At 40.7% G+C, this 19,694-nt stretch overlaps 1 protein-coding gene across 5 annotated transcripts; it reads left to right on the forward strand.

Annotated features, from left to right (window-relative positions):
- The first annotated feature begins 1,271 nt into the window (after positions 1 to 1,271).
- Positions 1,272 to 18,757, forward strand: mbd1b (methyl-CpG binding domain protein 1b). 5 transcript variants are annotated; one of them, XM_079681009.1, is made up of 17 exons: positions 1,272 to 1,497; positions 2,438 to 2,780; positions 3,754 to 3,894; positions 4,421 to 4,559; positions 4,649 to 4,929; positions 5,072 to 5,154; positions 5,268 to 5,311; positions 5,612 to 5,752; positions 5,845 to 5,925; positions 8,716 to 8,736; positions 8,822 to 8,914; positions 11,164 to 11,313; positions 11,395 to 11,571; positions 12,743 to 12,823; positions 12,916 to 12,999; positions 15,681 to 15,812; positions 16,211 to 18,757. In XM_079681009.1, the coding sequence occupies exons 2-17, from the start codon at positions 2,470 to 2,472 to the stop codon at positions 16,682 to 16,684; spliced, it is 2,433 nt and encodes an 810-aa protein (XP_079537135.1). In that variant the 5' UTR covers positions 1,272 to 1,497; positions 2,438 to 2,469; the 3' UTR covers positions 16,685 to 18,757. The 5 variants fall into 5 exon arrangements, with proteins under 5 accessions (XP_079537135.1, XP_079537134.1, XP_079537137.1 ...); XM_079681008.1 differs by having other exon boundaries at positions 1,272 to 1,467; positions 11,152 to 11,313; XM_079681007.1 differs by having other exon boundaries at positions 1,273 to 1,497; positions 11,152 to 11,313.
- Positions 18,758 to 19,694: the final 937 nt, after the last annotated feature.

The raw sequence follows: 19,694 nt of genomic DNA on the forward strand, positions 1-19,694 counted from the left end.
TAGTCATATTTCGTGAACCCTTTGAAGAGTACTGTCACACCGGTGTGATCACTCTATAATACACCATTTAAGCCCAGGGGAGAAATGCTAATGCTACATTAAAAAGATCAGGCAGTTCAGAGAGAATCAAAGGAAGGCAGGCAGGCAAGCTGCTTTGCATGACATTCTTCTGGACGTGTTTCATTGTGTTGATAGTGAGGGTAGCCAATCAATTTTTTGACAAGACAGTAGTGACGGCCATCTTGGTGGCGTGTGTTGTCTTGCGAGACCAGAGATGTACACAAACACAAACATCCCAGGTCGGCGGGACTTTCAGGGGTGTGTCCCCATTGGCTACTCAGTTTTTGAGTGACAGCCCACTACACCACAGATCATACAGTGCAACTCATAAAGAAAACTCCGGAGTCCACTCTGCCACGTTAGTGTCGGTGTCTCCTGGGGAGTTTTCATGAACATATCGGGCTTATTTTATGGATTATCTTATACTTGCATATCTAAACAGAATCATGAAAGCCTGTTGGTAGAGTCAGGCACACGAGTCCGATTGAGTGTATGCGGTGTCTGAACGCTCACTCACTGCTAGCTATGTAGCTAACTGTCCCTGCTATTAGGCTACTAGCTTGCATTGTTAGCTTTTCTTTACTTCTCACTTCACACAATAAAGAAACAGACCGTATAGTACAGCACAAACAACACAAATGATCAATACTTGCATATATTTTCACTTGTAGTATTATAATAATTGAAATGCTAGTTATTCTGCGGGTGTTCTATCCACGCTCAGCTACCGCACCGCAGCTACCTGCACTGTACAATCGCTGGAGGACTGGGCTGTCACTCAAAAACTGAGTAGCCAATGGGGACGCACCCCTGAAAGTCCACCTGGGAGGTTTGTGTCAGAATCTCAAACAAAAAAGGAGGGAGCACAAACGAGAAGAGCTGCAGCGAGAGCAAAAGTCTGATCATTGAGAAAGAAGAAACAAGAACTGCAAACAAAAACTATGTTAAAACAAAGAAAAAAGACTTATAGTTTACATGATTACACAAATGATTTGTTAGCAACTTATAGTTTTATTTTTGAAATGTATTTTATTTTGCTTCACTCAGTTTTTTTTTCTTTTAAACTCATAGTTTTGCTTTATAATGAGAAAGTGTTGCTTTATCTTTATGATACAAAACTAATCCCATACAGGGACATCATGGACTGATACGGAAGTTGCAGTACCGCTGTTTGGACACAACGAATATTTTCCTCAGATTCCGGCGCACTTCTGTAAACTGGGGCAAGGGTTCCCGTACATGCACGGACCAGGAGGATTAGCATCTTGGACGGGAAGTCCTCTTCGTTCCTGCAAACGTTTCCGCTAGGACTAGATGTTTGTAAGCTAGCTACGTTAGCTCTTCCTTTTTAAAAGTGGTTCCTTATGTGACTAGATTGTCACCAATCCTGGAAATGTTAATCTAAAGGTGTGTGTTTTTTGGCTTTCCTAACAGCAGGTATGTTTAAACTGTGTAAACTGTAAATCTACTGAAGCGTGTAACGCGGATCATGTATTTAACAGCTGCTAGTATCTTAGTCGCTTCTAGCGTTACTTTAGCTACTGGTAATATATATATGGTATGTTGCTAAACTAAGTATTTAGAAATAGTAACCAATATCCGAGTATTAGTGCAGTTGTTAGAAGAAACAGCACCTCAAATGGCAGATGTTGGCTTTGTTTAACCAAGCGCGAATCTGTCTACCATGAATGTGTGGAATCTAAAGATAAGAGATAAGATAAGAGGGTACTTTATTGATCCCCATTTGGGAAATAGTTTTTGTTGCAGCAGCATATAAACAGTGTTAGCTTCATTTATGACAATGCAAGGCAATGGCAATTCACGTTTATTTGTATAGCACCTTTCAGCACAAGACAATTCAAAGTACTTTACAAAAAATGAAAGACAACAAGAGCAAGTGCAGTGGAAAAACATTATAAAATGGCATTTGAAAACAGTCATTGAAAAGCAAAGATAATAAAAATAAACATGAATAAAAGTTATATTTGGAGCATAGAACTATTAACAAAGCACTTGTATACTAATAAAGGACTGGCTTATCTAAAGCCAGTTGAGTAGCACTTGAAATGTTTTAGCTCTATGAAACCTGATGTACTTATGTGATTCTGTTTTCTTCAAGTTTGTACTTTGTTGGTCGAACGCACTTATTGTAAGTCGCTTTGGATGAAAGCGTCAGCTAAATGCAATGTAAGGTAATGTAATGCATAATAACTGATGGCTGCTTCTCCATCTTTAGTTCTGAACAACATTGGGTTTTTTCCAGGTTCTGTCATTAAAAACTGAGTCAGAGGATACATGCTCAGACATTGGGAACACACATGGGGACTTTAAATGTGATGCAAAGTCTACACTCGAAGATATCTTTCTTTGTCTCCAGGAATACAATTTGTAGCTTGAAAAGGTGCAACAATGAACATGGAACCAGTCGGGACCCCGGTCCCTGTCGCAGAGCCGGAGGGAAAAGATGTGGGACAAAGCCCAGAAAGGATCATGAGTGAAGCAGGAAACACAACAGATAAGAAACCCCACAGCTCGGATCCTTTAAAGGAAACTCCAGTACAAGACAAGGAGGAAGATAAACCTGCTGGTTTGGAGCCCCCTGTGGACTGGTTTGAGCCCCTTGAGGAGGATGACAATGATGAAGTTGAAAGCCTGGCAGGAGAAAGTGAAATGAGTGTGAGCGGGGCGGGCAGCGAGAAGAATCACCTGAAGGTTCATAAGTAAGTTGTCTTTCTATCTTGTACTGTGGTCCTGATATTGTGCATCATTATCAAATCAAATCAAGTTGTATTTATAGAGCAGATTTAAAAACGATCTTTGGTCGAGCCAAAGTGTTGTACGTGTAATAAAAGCACACTACAATAACATAAGAAAGAAAAGACAAGAATTTACAATAGAAATATAAAAAAAAAACACAGGGAAATGTCAGGTGTCAAGATTTAAAACCCCCTAGGGTCTGGGCCGACCTCACATGGAGGGGCAGAGTGTTCCAGAGCCTGGGGCCAGCTGCTGCGAAGGCTCGGCGCCCTATCAGCAACAGCTGGTCAGCGGACCTTAAAGCTCTGGCTGGGGTGTGGAGATGGAGGAGTTCGGCTATATAGGCCGGAGCCAGCCCATTTAGGGCTTTAAAAACAAATTAAATAATTTTAAACTCAATTCAGAACCGAATTGGAAGCCAGTGTATTGGGGTGATGTGGTCACACTTTTTGTGGCCAGTGAGAAGACGTGCAGCTGCGTTCTGGACGAGCTGCAGGCGTCTAATTGAGGCCTGGTCCATACCCACATACAGAGCGTTGCAGTAATCCAGTCTCGAGGTAACAAAGGCGTTAATAACCCTTTCTAGGTCTTTAAAATATCAAAACAACTTGGTCTTGGCCAAGTCTTTTTTTTTTTTAAATGATCTCAAATTAGATATAATGGATAAGATTTAAGTTGTAATAAGTCGCCCTTCTAATTTTCTATAACTCATCATGTTGTGCACTTCATGAAAAGGTATGCTGTGTATAAAATAAGAGCTTTTTGTAATTTGTTGAACTCCCTTTTAAGGAATCATTGCAACTCTGCCTCAATCTATTGAAAGAAAAAATATGTATAACAACATATATTCACATGTTCCCACGTGCAGTGTGTTTCCCCACTTTGAATAAAGAATTTGAACAAGTATAATTCATATTCCCTCCTTTTTATATTCAGGTTTCAGCAGCCCCGCCGTAAGCGATCGAATCCCGAGGAAGGATGGGATGTATGGCCAATACTTGGAGATGGTTGGAAACGCAAAGAAGTTATCCGGCGCTCAGGTTCTAGCATTGGACAGAAGGATGTATATTACATAAGGTAAATACCGCCTAGGAGAGTTGTAAAGAAATACCGTTGTTTTGAATTGCAGGGTGCAGAATATATAACTTATACTTTTACTCTGTGGTCTACAATGTTGATACTATGTGATGACATGTATTCTCGTTCTCTTTGTATTTTATAGTCAGTTAAACAAATGTGTGTGTGAGGGCTGTGCAATGTGACAAAACCTAAAAGCTGATAACCACAAAGGAAAAATTACAAATATTATTTAATACATTCTTTTCTCCTGAATCAACTTGTTACTCTTAAAAAGTGTTGGTATAAGTTTTCCAAATGCCACGATTTTCATTTTTGTAGTTTTAAAAATACAACTTTTTTTCGTGCATTTTATGGACTAAACAATTTAATAATCGTTAGGAAAAATGCAGCCAATAAATTAAATAAAATAAAGCCTTAATTCTTTTAAAGTTGTGTATGTGACCAGGTGACAACTGGATGGTCGTTTTTAGTGGTTGTCATTCAGCTCTGGGAGGTTGTTAATGTTTTTTGTGTGTCTTTGCAGTCCGCAAGGTGAACGAGTGAGAAGCCGCGTAGAGCTGACGTCAGTGTTGGAGGGAGTCGACCTGTCAACCTTTGAATACAAGTCAGGAAAGTTTGTGGCAGGCGGAGTCCCCCCCACGAGAGTCCGCATCAGAGCGAAGGTAACGGCCTCTTTCATCACTTCAAGCTCGAAACATTTAAGTTGTGCGAGCCTCACTGTAAACTGTATCCTCTCTTTCTTATCCATTAGAGGAAGATCCCGGAGAGTTCATCCTCAGAGTCCAGCTTTGTGGAGAGAGGGGAGGGGGCCAACACCCCCGACTCTCTCCACAGACTCACCCCAAACCTGGCGCCCAAAACCGTCCCACCCCAACCGACCCTTTGGTTGGCACAGGGCACAGTAGTAATACCAGCACAAGAATATGTCTATCCACCGGCGGAAAAGGAAATCAAACTTCCCCTTCCCTCATCATCCAGAGCACTCCCCCTCCCCTCTATAAACGGAGAAATCGGCTCAGAGGAAAACACACTGTTAGTCCATCATTAATTGTTTATATGTCAACCATTAAACACTGATGATGTAATTAACAAGACACTTGAGTATTTCAGTTTAATGAGAGGGGTTTCTTGGTGGGTGATGTCACGTGCTGAGCGGTTTCGTGTTTCCCTGCAGGATTTGTTCCAGATGCGGTATTTCCTTCACAGGCACTTGGTATGATAAGCAAAGGAAGAGACCCTGCTGTCCCGCCTGCTGGGGTATGTCAGTTTGTGGTTGTGCAATGTGATGATTCTGAGGAAGTATAGCTTGAAAAAAATTGTTTAAAAAATCATGGAAATAACCAATAATGTGTATTTGTTTTTAATTTCAGCCGCCTCCAAGACAAAAGTGCATCCGATGGTTCGATTCAGAAAGGTAGAGCATTGTCTCTCCACCAGTTGTGTGAATGAACTGTTTAAAATAGCCAAACGTTAGCATGTGGCTAATTGAGATTGTATAAATTACCCAATGATGGATTCAGAATGTACATGGGTAGATGTTGGCTTTATATTAAGGTGTTGCGGAAATATACAGGACATTTATAACTAGACCCCCAAAAGACAAAATGCCTTTATTTCCTGAGATTAAATGTGCGAAAAATGCGGAAAGGAAAAGAAAGTGGGTATTAATGAATTATCCAACGTGCTTTCTTATTTATGTTCATGCTATTGGTAGTGGATTCCATGCGGGCAGTGTGTGGGATGCCTCAACACGGTCAACTGTGGGCACTGTGCCAACTGCAAGAATGGACTGCAGAGCCCAGAGTCGCGGAAACGCTTATGCCGGGGACGCAAATGTATTTGTCCTATTCGCAAGGTTAGCTTCCGGGTACTCATTAGTTTTTGTTTAGAGGTCTTCTGTTTGTTATGGTACTTTTGAATTCACGCTTTGTGTTATGTTCCCCCCAGAGCCCTGGAAGTGGGGGCTTCGTGCCGCAGCAGCCGTACAACGAAATCCCCGATGCCTTTGAAGAGTGCTTGAGTTTTCAGGTGAGCTCATTTAATAAAAATGTACATGTTGTACGCTCAAACAATATTGTTAGAGAAATATCACTCGTCACCGTCTTGAGCTTCAATATCAGGATCCATGTATCTGTGATCCTCTCCAGAAAGTAGTCGTCACATACAGAGCATCAACTAGTTCCTGAACAGTGTCCTTCACATGCTGATATCCAAGAGAGGGAGCTCCACAGTCACAAGATGGAGGAATAGAAAGCAGTATTCAGTGTTTACTTCAGATTAGCTCCACGTCAGAAATGAGCATGCTTGTCATACGTCTATTTCCATAGAGGCTGAATCATCATGTTAATCACATAGCTATCATATGCCTCAAACAGTCCTGACTCTCTTCTAGGTTACGTACACAGTTACGTAGGGCCTTTGTTATCACGTGTACTCTGATATCTGAAGAGTACATTCAGTATTTCCCCAACAAATATACCTAGTGTTTACTGTGGTTGCTAAAAGGTCAATGCTCTCTATGTCCTCTGCCATGTGTTCTTCGTACACTACTCATGGCACATGCCTACATTAACTTTGCAATAACCATTTTACATGTGTCACGTCTAACCCATAAGGACCACGGGTGTCACATGAACTTTAAATGTTCTGGAAAGTTCCTTATAAGACTTTAGCATTTATTTTATCTCATGGAGTCTCTGAGTGACGAACACTGAACAGTCTGGTGGGTCATGGGCCAGGTCATGTGATGTTGTGTTCCCATAACAACATGTCCAAGATGTCCATGTTTTTTTGTTGCTCAAGGTAAAATTCAAGCCACTTAAGAATGAAAATGTTTACATAACAGGTCCTTTATTACATTTAACCTGTTGTGGAAACATGTCTTGATCAGATTGATATGCAACAAATGAGACAAACATCGCTGTGACACCGGTCACGAAAGGACTTTAAACCTAAACTTTCACAGTAAACCCCAGGGTTCTTACGGTCATTAAAAACCTGGAAAAGTCATGGAAATTTAACTAAAGTTGCATCAAATATAATTTATATTTTATCTAATCGCCAAAATAGTAATACTATAATGATAATAAATACTGTATCGTATAGTAATGAAACGTAAAATGGCTTTTAACTGACGAGGTGTTTTGCTGGTGAGAGAGTTTAGTTGCTTTAGCGCAGGGGTCGGCAACCCCTGCTGGCACGCGGCACCGTTACCAGTGGCACACTAGGAATAAGTGGAATAAGTGTGCAAAATATTGAAATTGTATTTTCCGATCCTGAACGAGACCGCCGCCAGAGCGCGTCTCCCCGTTACCTGCAGAAGGAAGCCATGCATGCAACGCAGCCCCGCTCTCTTTAACTCCAGGTGACTTTCTGCCGCTTTCCTCCGCGGTGCAGTGCTGATCGTTTCACCACGGAGGAAAGCACTTCACTAATTGCAGTACCCATAAGGAGCTGTACAAATGCTGCAGTTTTTGCGTGGCTGTGTATTTAGTTGAAAGCCCAGTGGCGATCTGCTCATCTCTCATCGAAATAATATGCTACAAAGGGGCGGACTGGCCATCTGCGTGTTGAACTTTCTTGTCGGCTCCCAGACCGTAGTCGAGGAGGGCAGAAGCAACAAGCTTCAGGTTCAATAACCAACTTTAACTTAAATGACTGGAGAGAGGCGAGCTCTTCTTGGGAGGCCGTTGCATTTATTTAGCTGTTCTTCTGTTTCACAAAATACATCACAGACCTCTGTTTTTCCGTTTCCTCGTTTCACTTCCATGACCCTAATATCTTAACTTGTGTGTTCTGGAGAATCACAGAACGGACGATCGTCCTTATTATTATGCCGTTTAAACCAATTATTTAAATGTGTTTGTTAAATTCGGCATCATGTAAGTTGCGCTGACAGGTCCACACACTGCTTCCCCGCCCTCCTGCTGATAGTTCACGAGCGTCCAGCACCTCAAACCCCCCCCCCCCCCCCCCCGTTGATAATTCTCGATCGTTGACACCTATGGTTGGCACGCTGATAACCATTTTTTTTTAAAATGGCACTTCATATCAAAAGGGTTGCCGACCCCTGCTTTAGCGTGTAGAAGCTAGTATGTTTTAGATAGGCACAACATGTTTCATATGTTCTTTATTCTTCAATTCAAAGAATGTTCAAACTAATTCAAACCAACAAATCATCCTCATTAATTAAGTTATATATAAGAGTTATTTTACCATTAAAGCCCAATGTGACATGGACAGTATGTTTTTCAGATATTTGACACTAGGGGGGGTTACTTGTCAGAAATGTGTTCTAGGTGTTCTATTTAGTCTAAATGATGTTCCCCTTAATTTCCCCTAAAGTAGAAATGGGTCCGGGTTCTTATAGGTTAAAAGGAATGTTCACATTTATTGTTTAAGTCAATATTGATTGTTGGTAGTGTTTTTAAATCTTTAAAGATATCCTGTTATATTCCTTTCTCCTTCCAAAGGTCCCACTCTGGGGCTTTGACATAAAATGAGGGTTCAATATGGAAAAGTCCAAAATGTAAATTGCAGTAAGCACCATATTTGTTGAAGGCTAAGTTATCCCTGCATTCTACTCCATATACTACTATTAATATTGTACTAAAATAAGTAATATTTTACTTAACAAAAAATATTTGTTTGATTAGGATCCTATTTTAAAAATCTTACCGTTATCATTCCATATGTTTCCAATGATAATTATGATTAGAAATGATCAAACCCGTCAATATTATCAATCAAAATTAGTCATTTTTTACATATCGTGCAGCCCAGTTACATTTCTAACAAAAACCTTTTTTATGTTCCCAGAGTGAAGTCACGGAATCGCAGGTAAAACACATTTCTTTCTTTCTCATAATACTACATATCATTACCTTCCTTTGCAACACTCTCACTGGTAACGTTTCATCCACAGCACCTGAGTCTGAAGAGCAGCGACACAGAGAACTTCTCCGTCAACGTGGACATCGATGATGACGATGACATGTCAACTGACGATGATGATGATGTGAGTTTATATATAAAGACAGGAAGACGTGTGATTTGGACCCTTTTTGTGACACTCACCTCTTATAGGCCTGAATAGTGGCCGCTAAAGGCGTGCAGTTATTCTTCCTACACACGGAAAACATCTCCGTGGTCTTCTCCATTCATGTCAGTTACCCTGCTCTCCAGGAGTTACCACTTTCCAAGACAGGAAAACTACTATCACAGCATTTATGAAGCATCTCAAGTCTCCTTGAATGCTCCGTTTGGCCGAATTTAGAATGTGGCTTATTATTAGACAGTTTCAGGCGGGAAAACAACCAATTTCTGAATTCACAGCATTTTCTTTGTGGTTTGACAGGGTTGGATAGATGAAGATTTGAATAGTAAGAAAGTGGATTTGAGTCATTTACAGCAGCGGTCCCAAACCTTTTTTGCGCCACGGACCGGTTTCATGTAAGACAAGATTTACACGGACCGCCATTCAAAGTGTAGGGGGACACAGGGCTGTCGTGCTGCCGGAGTGCACCGGAATGCCTCTCTGGCACTTTTTTACTGAGAAAATAAACAACATTTGCAGTAACCATAAGCAACGGTGTCCGGCAGACAAACACACTCAGCAGAGAGAGGTATCATGAGACTGTGACGAGCGTCTTGACCGATGGTAATGACATATGTCAAGAGACACAGAAGCACAGACGGATGTATCCGGTTATTTTTCTAAATAAAACATCTTTCAGATTGATAATCAATCAAATATTTTTGCATTCAATCAATCTTTCTGTGCGGCCCGGTACCAAATGACCCACGGACCGGTACCGGGCCGTGGACCAGGGGTTGGGGACCACTGATTTACAGGACGGCATAGGTATGGATAAAAGAAAATTGTGAATCGGGCATTCTGAACTAATTGTGTTTTTCCACAATATTGCCCATTTTCTATTTCCACATATACGATTCAACATTTTTAGAAAACAAGTTGATTACACAAACAGAGTTTTTGGGTGTTTGGAGCAAGCAGTCACAATGTTAACGGCTGTGAGTGAGAGACCGCGAGCCGCATGGCGTGGACACACTGAACACGGCTACTGTAAAAAACCTGATGATTGGCAGCCAAACACACACTGTGCCTTATGCTCTGTGCCCGCCCCTCGGCCCGTGAGCAAGGTGTGCCAGCTGAAACTAAGGCATTGCTTTTAGATAAAAAAAAAATGCATCTGAAGTAAAAAAGGATGCATTGGTGTTGTCCAGGCAGGCAAGCAGAGAGAACAGGGAAAGCGAAGAGAGAGTGAAGAGAAGTATCAACAGGTGCTGGCATGTATGGTAACATTGGCAATGAACGCAGTGCTGTCTGTGTCTTTGGTTTGGCATAAATTCATCTTTAGTTCTGGTATTTTTCTGGTTTTATTTTTTGGGCTAAGTCATACAAGTAGGGAACATTTTAACCAAACTTGCAAAAAAAAACACGTTTCCATCCACTACTGTGACTCAAATAAGTGCCAGTCAGACCTCAAATAATAGAAAACCATTTAATGTACATTTGGCAATACTTTTGTTTCATGTATTTATTTGTCATCTGATTTATTTTGGAGCGGACATTTGAGTCATTTCTGTCACGATTAATTGCTTAACGTGTTGCACGTGGTCATTTTACCTGGCCAATTTTATCGTTATCAATAAGACAACTTTTCCACCTTAGCCAAACATAAAAGCAAACATAAAAAATGTTACAACATTTCCCCCAGGATATAAAAAGTATTGCGGTTATTGATGGATTATTTCCCTCGACCAATTTCGGTTTTTTTTCCCCTAAAAAAAAAGTGGAAGGAAACATTTACAGTCTCGAAGTATCAGGGTGTCCGCGGGGTCTTAAAAACCATTAAAAGTTGATAAATCTATTGAGCGAAAATGAAGGCTATTAAAAAGTATTAAACGGCATTTTCCAAGGTTAGTACACGGTAAGATCACGGCTTGATAGCGCGCGAAGGTCCGTTGACGCCGGTTGTTAAACAACATCCTTATGGGGAAATGCAAGTTTGCGTCCAAATGGTTGGAAGATAAGGAGGAAGGACAATCAATACTGAATATGGAAAATCCGAGGTAAAGTGTGTCGCCAAGGTAACCGGTTAAAACTCCACGTGGCGATGAGCATGTTACGATGGATTATTTAATCAACTGAAAATGTGCCACTGACAGTGTTGAAATAACTACATTGAATATGTCTCTTTCTCCCATATTATATACTTGACTTGCCCTCAGTGGCATAAGAAGCGGAAGCGACGGTCCTGTGGAGACTGTAAAGCCTGTCAGTGCAGGAAAGACTGCGGCACGTGTGATTTCTGTGCCGACAAACCAAAGTTCGGTGGCAGCAACAAGAAGAGGCAGAAGTGTCGACTACGCCAGTGTCAAAGACAGGCGATGGTAAAACCCTATCAAATTTCAAATAAACGTGTTCATCCAGTTATATATGTCAATTTAATGTCTCCGTCTATAATTTGGCAGAGACACTTGCTGCCGTACCAGAGGGGACAAAAAGAACCCGGGCCAGAAAACTTATGGTTGCCGGGCAGACCTCGAACTTACAACACATACAGCCGAAAATCAGGTCTAAAGAAAGGCAAAGGACCATCGGGCTTAGACTTCAGTGACAACGAAGACGAAGACAGTAACTTGCAAGCAGTGAGTCCCCAATAACTTTTATACAATGTTTTATTGTGTCCCCGTCCATATTGAATAAGATATGGAAGATACTCCCAGTTTGGATGAACAGACAAGACACTGCCACTGAGGCTAAGCTTTATGCTGCTGTGGACGGGGCCGTAGAAAAACGTTGGTGTTGTTGTGTGACTTTGGTGAATCTGAACTAAGACTAAAACAACTAAGTAGCACAAACTATCAAACCGAATGAGGCAGCGGTCGACCAGTAAGTTCCGCGTACTGAGCTGTAAAATTACTCATTTCATTTATTAAGTATTAATACAAATATACAAATACAATCATGAGATATAATGGAGGCATGTGAAGCTTTGGGAAGCTTGAGAATAGGATCCCAGAATCTTATCAATACATCCAGTATCGAAAGAGTTCATGTATTATTCAGAAACATTACTATGGAGTGATGTCATCCGGCAGCGGCTCAGTCGGTAGGGGCTTGGACTGGGAGCCGTCGGTTCAAGTCCCCGAACAGACCCTAAATATGGAGTGTGGACTGCTACTTGGAGAGGTGCCAGTTCACCTCCTGGGCCCTGCCGTGGTGCCCTTGAGTAAGGCACCGGACTATCAGCTGGTGAGGTAAAGCTGCGAAAATATTCTTCATAAAGCTTAAACTGAACCTGGCATCAACTTTTTCATCTGGGTTTTTATTTCAGTTGGCTGATAACCATTTTCCCCCCGAGTTGGTGCCGAATGAAATCTGTAAAAATAAGACCACATGAGAACAGCTCAAGCCTATTCGGCCATTGTTGTTGTTGTGAGTAATGTTCACGCTGGCAGATCTGAGAAAAGCAGCATTGAAACTGGGACACCATGACGTGGCTCCTCTCGGGCTCTGGTCGGTGGAAAAGCAAACTATCTTTTAAGTGATTAGCCGTTTTAATCAACTGACACCCAAAGTACCAAACTAGAACGGAGCTCTTTTGGGTGGAAAAGGGGTGTGTAATACATGCCCCCGGCCACAGCAGTTCTTTGCTTGTTTGCCGTTATGTTTCTCCAAACTGGAGGTGTACAGACCACCCACCATATACACTCACTATGGATAAGTAGTACCTTACACAACCCCTTATTAAAACATCTGAATGATCCTTTAAGGAAGAAAGGTTGGTTTCTTCTTACTCATGTTTCCCTGCTGTAGATGAACTGGAACCCTGACATGACCGGTGCGGACAGTCTCTCCTATGAACTGAATGTGAGAAACCACCAATCATCTATGCAGGTTTGAAAATAGACTATATATTTACATGTTTTTGTTACCTCCGGCTTATCTTACCGAAACATAATGCAAACTTAATTTTGCTCTTCCTGCAGTCAAATCATTTGGACTTCGAGCTGAACGGACTCCCTGACAGAGTTCCTCACACCAGCAACGACAAGAACAACAACCCTGAACTGGTATGTTGTTTTTAGTGACGATGCATGTCCTCCTCTCCATCAGGCCAAACACATGTTGAATTGTGTATTTTGGGGAATAATCTAATTACGATTTTTCTGACAGATATTGCAATTCGATTTGCGATATTTGTTTTTAAGCGACCCAACGGAAGTTTATTGTAACATGCGGCCATAACTCCGGCTAGGAAGGTCGTATCAACGTGCTCCCGTCTCTAGCACCCCCGCAGCCCGAGCTACGAGTGAAAGAACTAAACTTACATGAAACTTCCGTTGGGTTGCTTTAAAGTCAAGCTTCAGTTTCAGACTCACCCTGTAATAGAAACATGTGATGGAGCATTACTAACCTGACTCAGATGTTTGTTTTTGTTGTAGCAATTTATCATTAAGTCTAATTTAATCATAAGCATTACTGTAACTTAATTATCTGTTTATTTCCCACTGATTGAATTCACATCTAGCCTCTAAACGTCCTCTTCCTTAGAACAAACCAAAGTCTGTCTCTACAACCATTGGTTTGTAATTAACCTGTATGTAAAGTTTCAACCGTCTGGTCAACACTTCTTGTCATGTAAATCCGCTTTCTGAAGACCTTCCCCTTCCCTCCTTTCTTTGAATGGAAAGATCTTGTGCTGACTTCTTGGTGCGAGACTCTGTCCTTTCGGCTGAAATAGATTAACTCTGTTATATGCTATTTGACTTTTATTGACTTTATTAAAATAACACAACTTTGCTTTAAACTTCTATTATTTGTTCATGTCTTGCCAACCAGGTGGTGTCTGTTTTTAAAGTGGAATTTCCTCCCCATGTTTCACCAAACCATCTAGGAGAGCTCCATTGGAAGCCATTTGGAAAAGTATTTCAAAAATACTTGGCAGGTGATTGGATCAATCTGTCTATCACCTTCTATCATGGGCCACTTCTGATTGGATAACAATGACTGGTGATGGAGAACAGCACTTCTGATTGGTTAACAATGACTGGTGATGGAGAACAGCACTTCTGATTGGTTAACAATGACTGGTGATGGAGAACAGCACTTCTGATTGGTTAACAATGGCTGGTACATGTGGAGCACAGTACTTCTGATTGGTGTGGATGACTGACACACAAGAAGCCTTTTTCTTGAGCTGTCCCACATGTCTTTGGTAGATAGTTGGTTTTCCTGGCTGATGATGTTGAAAACAATTCTTCAACAGTCATGGTCTCATGTTTATCCCTTTCTTTACAAATGCTTGTGGCTTCTTGGCTTTGTCCTTATATATATTTGTTCCCGTTGTCGTGCTGTTTTTGGTCATATGGCTCAGCGATAAATCCAGGCCTGGCTCAAGCTCTGTCTGTTTGGCAAGGTTTATTACCAGTCCATGGTAATTAGTTTAGTTTATTTGTTTATATTGTCGTGGACAGTCCCCATCCCATTGATCAACTGTCACACAAAACAGTAAATGGGGCAGCTTTAGCCAACATGGCTAATTTCCAGCTGTTGTCCCCGGCCAGATGGTAATAGACACCTTTTTAAAATCACAATATATCAACAGCGCTAGTTATAAAAAAAGGATGAAAGACAAGTAGATACAGAGAGAACAATACACGTTACTACATACAGTACATGTCACATATAGCACATCACAATCACATAACAGAAACGAGAGGCAACATCGCTGATCACAACATGTAACACACACGCCATATTCAACACAGACTAGCGTGTGCAAGTGTTGTTCTCAGTGAACCATGTACAGTCTGTACATCTCGTTTTTGCATCAGACTTCCTTTATTTAGTCATAATTTAGAGGGGTCCTTCCCACTCTGCAATGCAAGCTGAACATATGTTAATCCTGGGGCTTATATGTGACTTTATTGCAAAGTCTGACAGCGTAGACAAAGACAGGAAATAATAAGGAGTGGAAGAGAGACATGCAACAAAGGCAGACAGAATCAATCTGGGGGTTTTGTAATGACATAGTACACAGCTTAACCACTTGGCACCAGGCCATCCCAAAAAGTTAATTTGAACTCCGTATGAAGGATGCCAAGCTCGTTCTCTCTCGTACTAACCCTCCAGTTGTATTTCACAGTAGGGCTGCAGGATTTTGACAAATATTGCGATTCGATTTGTGATATTTGTTTTTAAGCGACCCAAAGGAAGTTCATTGTAAAATGCGGCCATATCTCCGGCTAGGAAGGTCGTATCAACGTGCTCCCGTCTCTAGCACCCCCGCAGCCCGAGCTACGAGTGAAATAACTAAACTTACATGAAACTTCCGTTGGGTTGCTTTAAAGTCAAGCTTCAGTTTTAGACTCACCCTGTAATAGAAACATGTGATGGAGCATTACTAACCTGACTCAGACGGTTTGTTTCACCAAACCATCTAGGAAAGCTCCATTGGAAGCCATTTGGAAAGGGCAGGCACTTTCAAAGATACTTGGCAGGTGATTGGATCAATCTGTCTATCACCTTCTATCCTGGGCCACTTCTGATTGGTTAACAATGGCTGGTACATGTGGAGCACAGCACTTCTGATTGGTGTGGATGACTGACACACAAGAAGAACAAAAAAAAAGTTTTAAAAAATCTTTGCGATTTAATAATCGCATCATTTCAGATCGTGATTTCGATTCAAAATCGATTAATCGTTCAGCCCTATTTCACAGAGCTCATGACTTCCCCCTCTTTAATCCAGGACCGGCTGAGCAGATTGGATGCAGAGAAATTGCACGCTGACAGACATGGTCCAAAATGTGGTGAAGATGACGATGAGGACGATGATTACTACGAGGAAGAGGAAGAAGATGAAGAAGATGAGTTGCCCATGGTAAGTTTCCTACTGAGACATATCCCATTAGCTCTCTGGATTTAGAGCTGCAGGGAGAACGGACTTTTGGACGCCAACCCAGGAGGTTAACTCTGTCCTGCTTCCATAGACTAAAAGCCAATGGGATGTTTCCAGCTTATTTTATATGAGAATAAGTATGCTTAAAACCCGAGTGATATTCTTTGTGTTACAGCTGAAGCTTACGTTATATTTACTTTACTCACTAAGGAGTCTTTTGACGGCACTTGTTTCTTTGGAATATCCTACTTTCAATAAAATATCAATCTAACGTTGGTAACTATGTCATTCTGTATACAGCCTTCCTATCTTGGCCGTTCAGCACTTTATAATATAATACTGCCAATGTGTACTTCATTCTTCTGTGTTGCTCTCTGCAGATCACACAGATCTTCAGTATGGCCGACAGCCAGGTGAGCAGCGGTGTGGACAGTGAGAACCAGCTGATGAAGCTGCTCCAGGCTCTGCGCTCCACCGTCATGCCCATCCTGTGGTACGCCATCTTGGTGAACGGCCCTCAGCTGCAGATCATCCAGTGCTCCAAACAGTCCAACCTGACGGACGCCATCGTGCTCATCGACCCGGGCTTCTGCTTTCAGGTCACGGTCCAGAAGCAGCCGCTGCTCCCAACTCACCCGCTGTACGACAAATACCCCGCGCATCTCACCTCTGCGACCGAGGTGGTCAGCCTGCTGCTGGGCCTGGAGGAGTACGTGGTGTGCCAGGGACTCCCCCCCAAAGACCCTCTATTAAGGACAGGCCCTATCATACTGGAGCGAGCGTCAACCTGTGATTTCTTGGTTAAGAAGAAGGTGAGCATCTGTTCAAACTGCAGAGCGCTGCAAGGACTTTAACTGGAGCAGAGGGTCTTTGACGGGTCTCTGGTGCAACTTTGTGGTTTTTTGTTTACCGGCATTGATAATATATATATATGTTATTTTTACAGATTTACCTCCGGACTTTAACACGATTAGTTGATTTTGTTTTTTAAGAATCACCAAAGGTATTCCACAACTTTGTAATCCAGGCACTTCTTTTCTCACGTCTTCCGTTTTGTTGGTTTTTGTTAGGATTTGCAACGGGTCGAGCTGAAATCCATTAGCTTGCCCTGTTGTTAGCCTGCTGTTAGCCTGCTGTGAGTTCATTCACACCCTTCCTTGAGGAACCAATAACCCTCACTCTATCTCCATTAATACACTTTTGATTAGTTATTTAAGTCCTAAATATTGTCCCTCTCAGCCCAAAAATAAAGACACCGCCCCCTCTTTTATCTCTTCACCAGCAGTACTGACAACCGTGTCGACAACATTGGTCACGTCTACCAGGTCTAATGGATTTACCCAGCAGCCTTCTGGACAAAACAAGTTATGCTCTGGTTTTTATTATATCTAGGCCAATACATCAGTTCCAGTTATTTTCTTGATTTGACTCCACTTTTATTTTTAAATGCATGCTATGTTATGAAGTCAACCAAAGTTAAGAAATTGTTTTGTCCTTCACTTCTGTCACTAACTTGAGGCTAGCTCACATGCATATGCCTCAAAAGACGATGGTAGGAATATACGTTGTATTGATGATTTTATTAGACAGATTACGTTCATGTATTCACGTTTTGTTTACCTTATCTGTTTTTAATTTAATCAGAAATCAACTTCAACACACATTTCCGTTACATTTTTCGAGCAGTATTGGCTCTAACCTGTTAAATTATCTCCTTTACCAGATACGCCTAAAAGGAATTGGAAAACGATGTTGAAAATATTGCGTTTTTCTACTCAAATGTGTTTTTATTGACAGATCACATACGGATTCACTCTTTCACCTAATTTATTTTCAATATAATTGGAAAACAACAAAACATAGCCAAAGGTGAACAATGACTTTACCAAAAATAATACAAATAGAGAAAACATGTTGTGAGTCCCTACTTCACCCCAAATCATTCCACTTTGTTTTAAAGAACCAGATTATAACGACCGACAACACTTGCAGCTTCATGTTAGAGAGACAAAGAGGAACCACTACTAATTAGAGATCTGAGGTAGTGATGCGAGGACACACGTGGGAGACTGAAGTCGAGATAATGTAAAAGGAAAGATTAAAATCAGCCATGTAATGGTCCTGGGGTCCAGACATCAATTATACCTGACAATTACCGCAGGACGTAAATGTGTCCAAATGACGGCGAGTTAGAAAGAAACAACTACTTTTTAAACGCGGTGCAGTGAAGCTATTCTGGTGTCAAATTAAAAGCAGTTGAACTGTTTAAAACTAACGAGTGACAAATGAATGATTTCTTCCATAACACTGCCTACTAAATATTTCTCCTCCAGGTAATTTTTTTCTTACCAATTTGTTCTACATGCATCATCATTTTGGGCTGCAGCCAAACGTTGGCACTCAATAAGAATTTTTTTGTTAATGTTCAATCCCTTTGGTATGTACTTTTTTCTTTCCCACACTGAGACTTGTGTTGTAGCCCAAACTCCCGGAACAGATGACGACTTTATGTATTTATTAGGACGGTAGACAGCGCGTTTAATAACGTGTCCTTGCATCTTTGTTGTGACTCATGTCTATTTATGTATTTGAAACATTTTCACTTTGTGTAAATTGTATAGTAATTCAATGTTGCTTCCATTCCTCCTCTCCATTGGGACGTTTATGGAGTGACACGATGACGTTCTCAACGTGGAAGATTATGCATTCTTACTTGTCATATATCAGATTTATTTTTGGTATCTCGGTTTCCTCGAGTAAATGTGCCGATCTGGTAATATTTAACATCAGTTGCTATACCTTTGAAAAGCTATTGTTATTGTTTAGCTTTGAAATTTAAACTTATTCAGAGAATTCAAACTCATTTTTCTTTTCTGTGTCTTCCTGATGGCTGTGTTCAAATAAACCCTTTTTTTGTCAATTGAAAAGCTTTTTATACAACCAATGGATATCCTACATCTGATACACTTCTCAAAAATAATTAGCTATTTTAGCGGCTGCTTCTGTGCATATCTGGTTATTTTATTATATTTGTCAGGGTTTATTACGTGACAGTAAACTGATCCGGATAGTGTTTCACTGGCTGTCTGAGTGCTTGAGGTATTCACTTTATTATTAAGCGTTGTATGGAAACAACAGCGAATGCCTCAGCTATGTTTTGTATCGCATAAGAGACTTCGATCTGTGGTCTATCGATGTGTGTTTGAAGTGAAGCATCTCAAACGGCCTGCAGTGTGTTATGTAGCATTACGATTACTATGCACCATTGTTCAAATGGAAAGGCTGCCTTAAAATGGTTTGTTTGACTTTAATGTATCCTCTGTAGCTTGAACCACGAAACGCTGTTATCATAATATACACTATGTTATTCGAATAACCTTTATTGGCAAGACCAATCAAAAACCCATATTGCCAGAACAGTATAATTAAACTTGATGAGATAATCAGCAAGATGTATACAGTGCCTATTTTAATCCAGAAATGTATTTTTCTTACAGGCTTCAGCTTGACTAGACTATTACTTAATTAATTTACTGTAATATATATATACATGTTTTCTTTTAAAATATCAAATCAAATAAGGTGAAAAGAATTGAAGGGTGATTACTTATGCATATGTTTGTTTACTGGATAAGAAAGTCCTATACATAAAAATATTTAAGTATTTCTTTTATTTCTTTAAAAAATAATTGGATAAACCTCAAATCTGCCTAATGTTTTTTTTTTTTTAATATTCAGTAGCCAAATGTTCTTTATAGCAAAACAAAATAAGATACAACATAAACAACAAGTTTTACATATATATATATATATATATATATATATATATAAAAGAATTCAATAAGTGAGAGAAGAATTATATAA

Source organism: Notothenia rossii, assembly GCF_949606895.1.
Source record: "Notothenia rossii genome assembly, chromosome: 5".
NCBI lineage: Eukaryota > Metazoa > Chordata > Actinopteri > Perciformes > Nototheniidae > Notothenia > Notothenia rossii.

Coding starts and splice junctions, on each gene's coding strand:
- mbd1b (XM_079681008.1), top strand. CDS start 2,470: ATGAACATGGAACCAGTCGGGACCCCGGTCCCTGTCGCAGAGCCGGAG. Junction 3,895..4,420: donor AAGGATGTATATTACATAAG/GTAAATACCGCC, acceptor GTGTCTTTGCAG/TCCGCAAGGTGAACGAGTGA. Junction 5,753..5,844: donor GTATTTGTCCTATTCGCAAG/GTTAGCTTCCGG, acceptor TGTTCCCCCCAG/AGCCCTGGAAGTGGGGGCTT.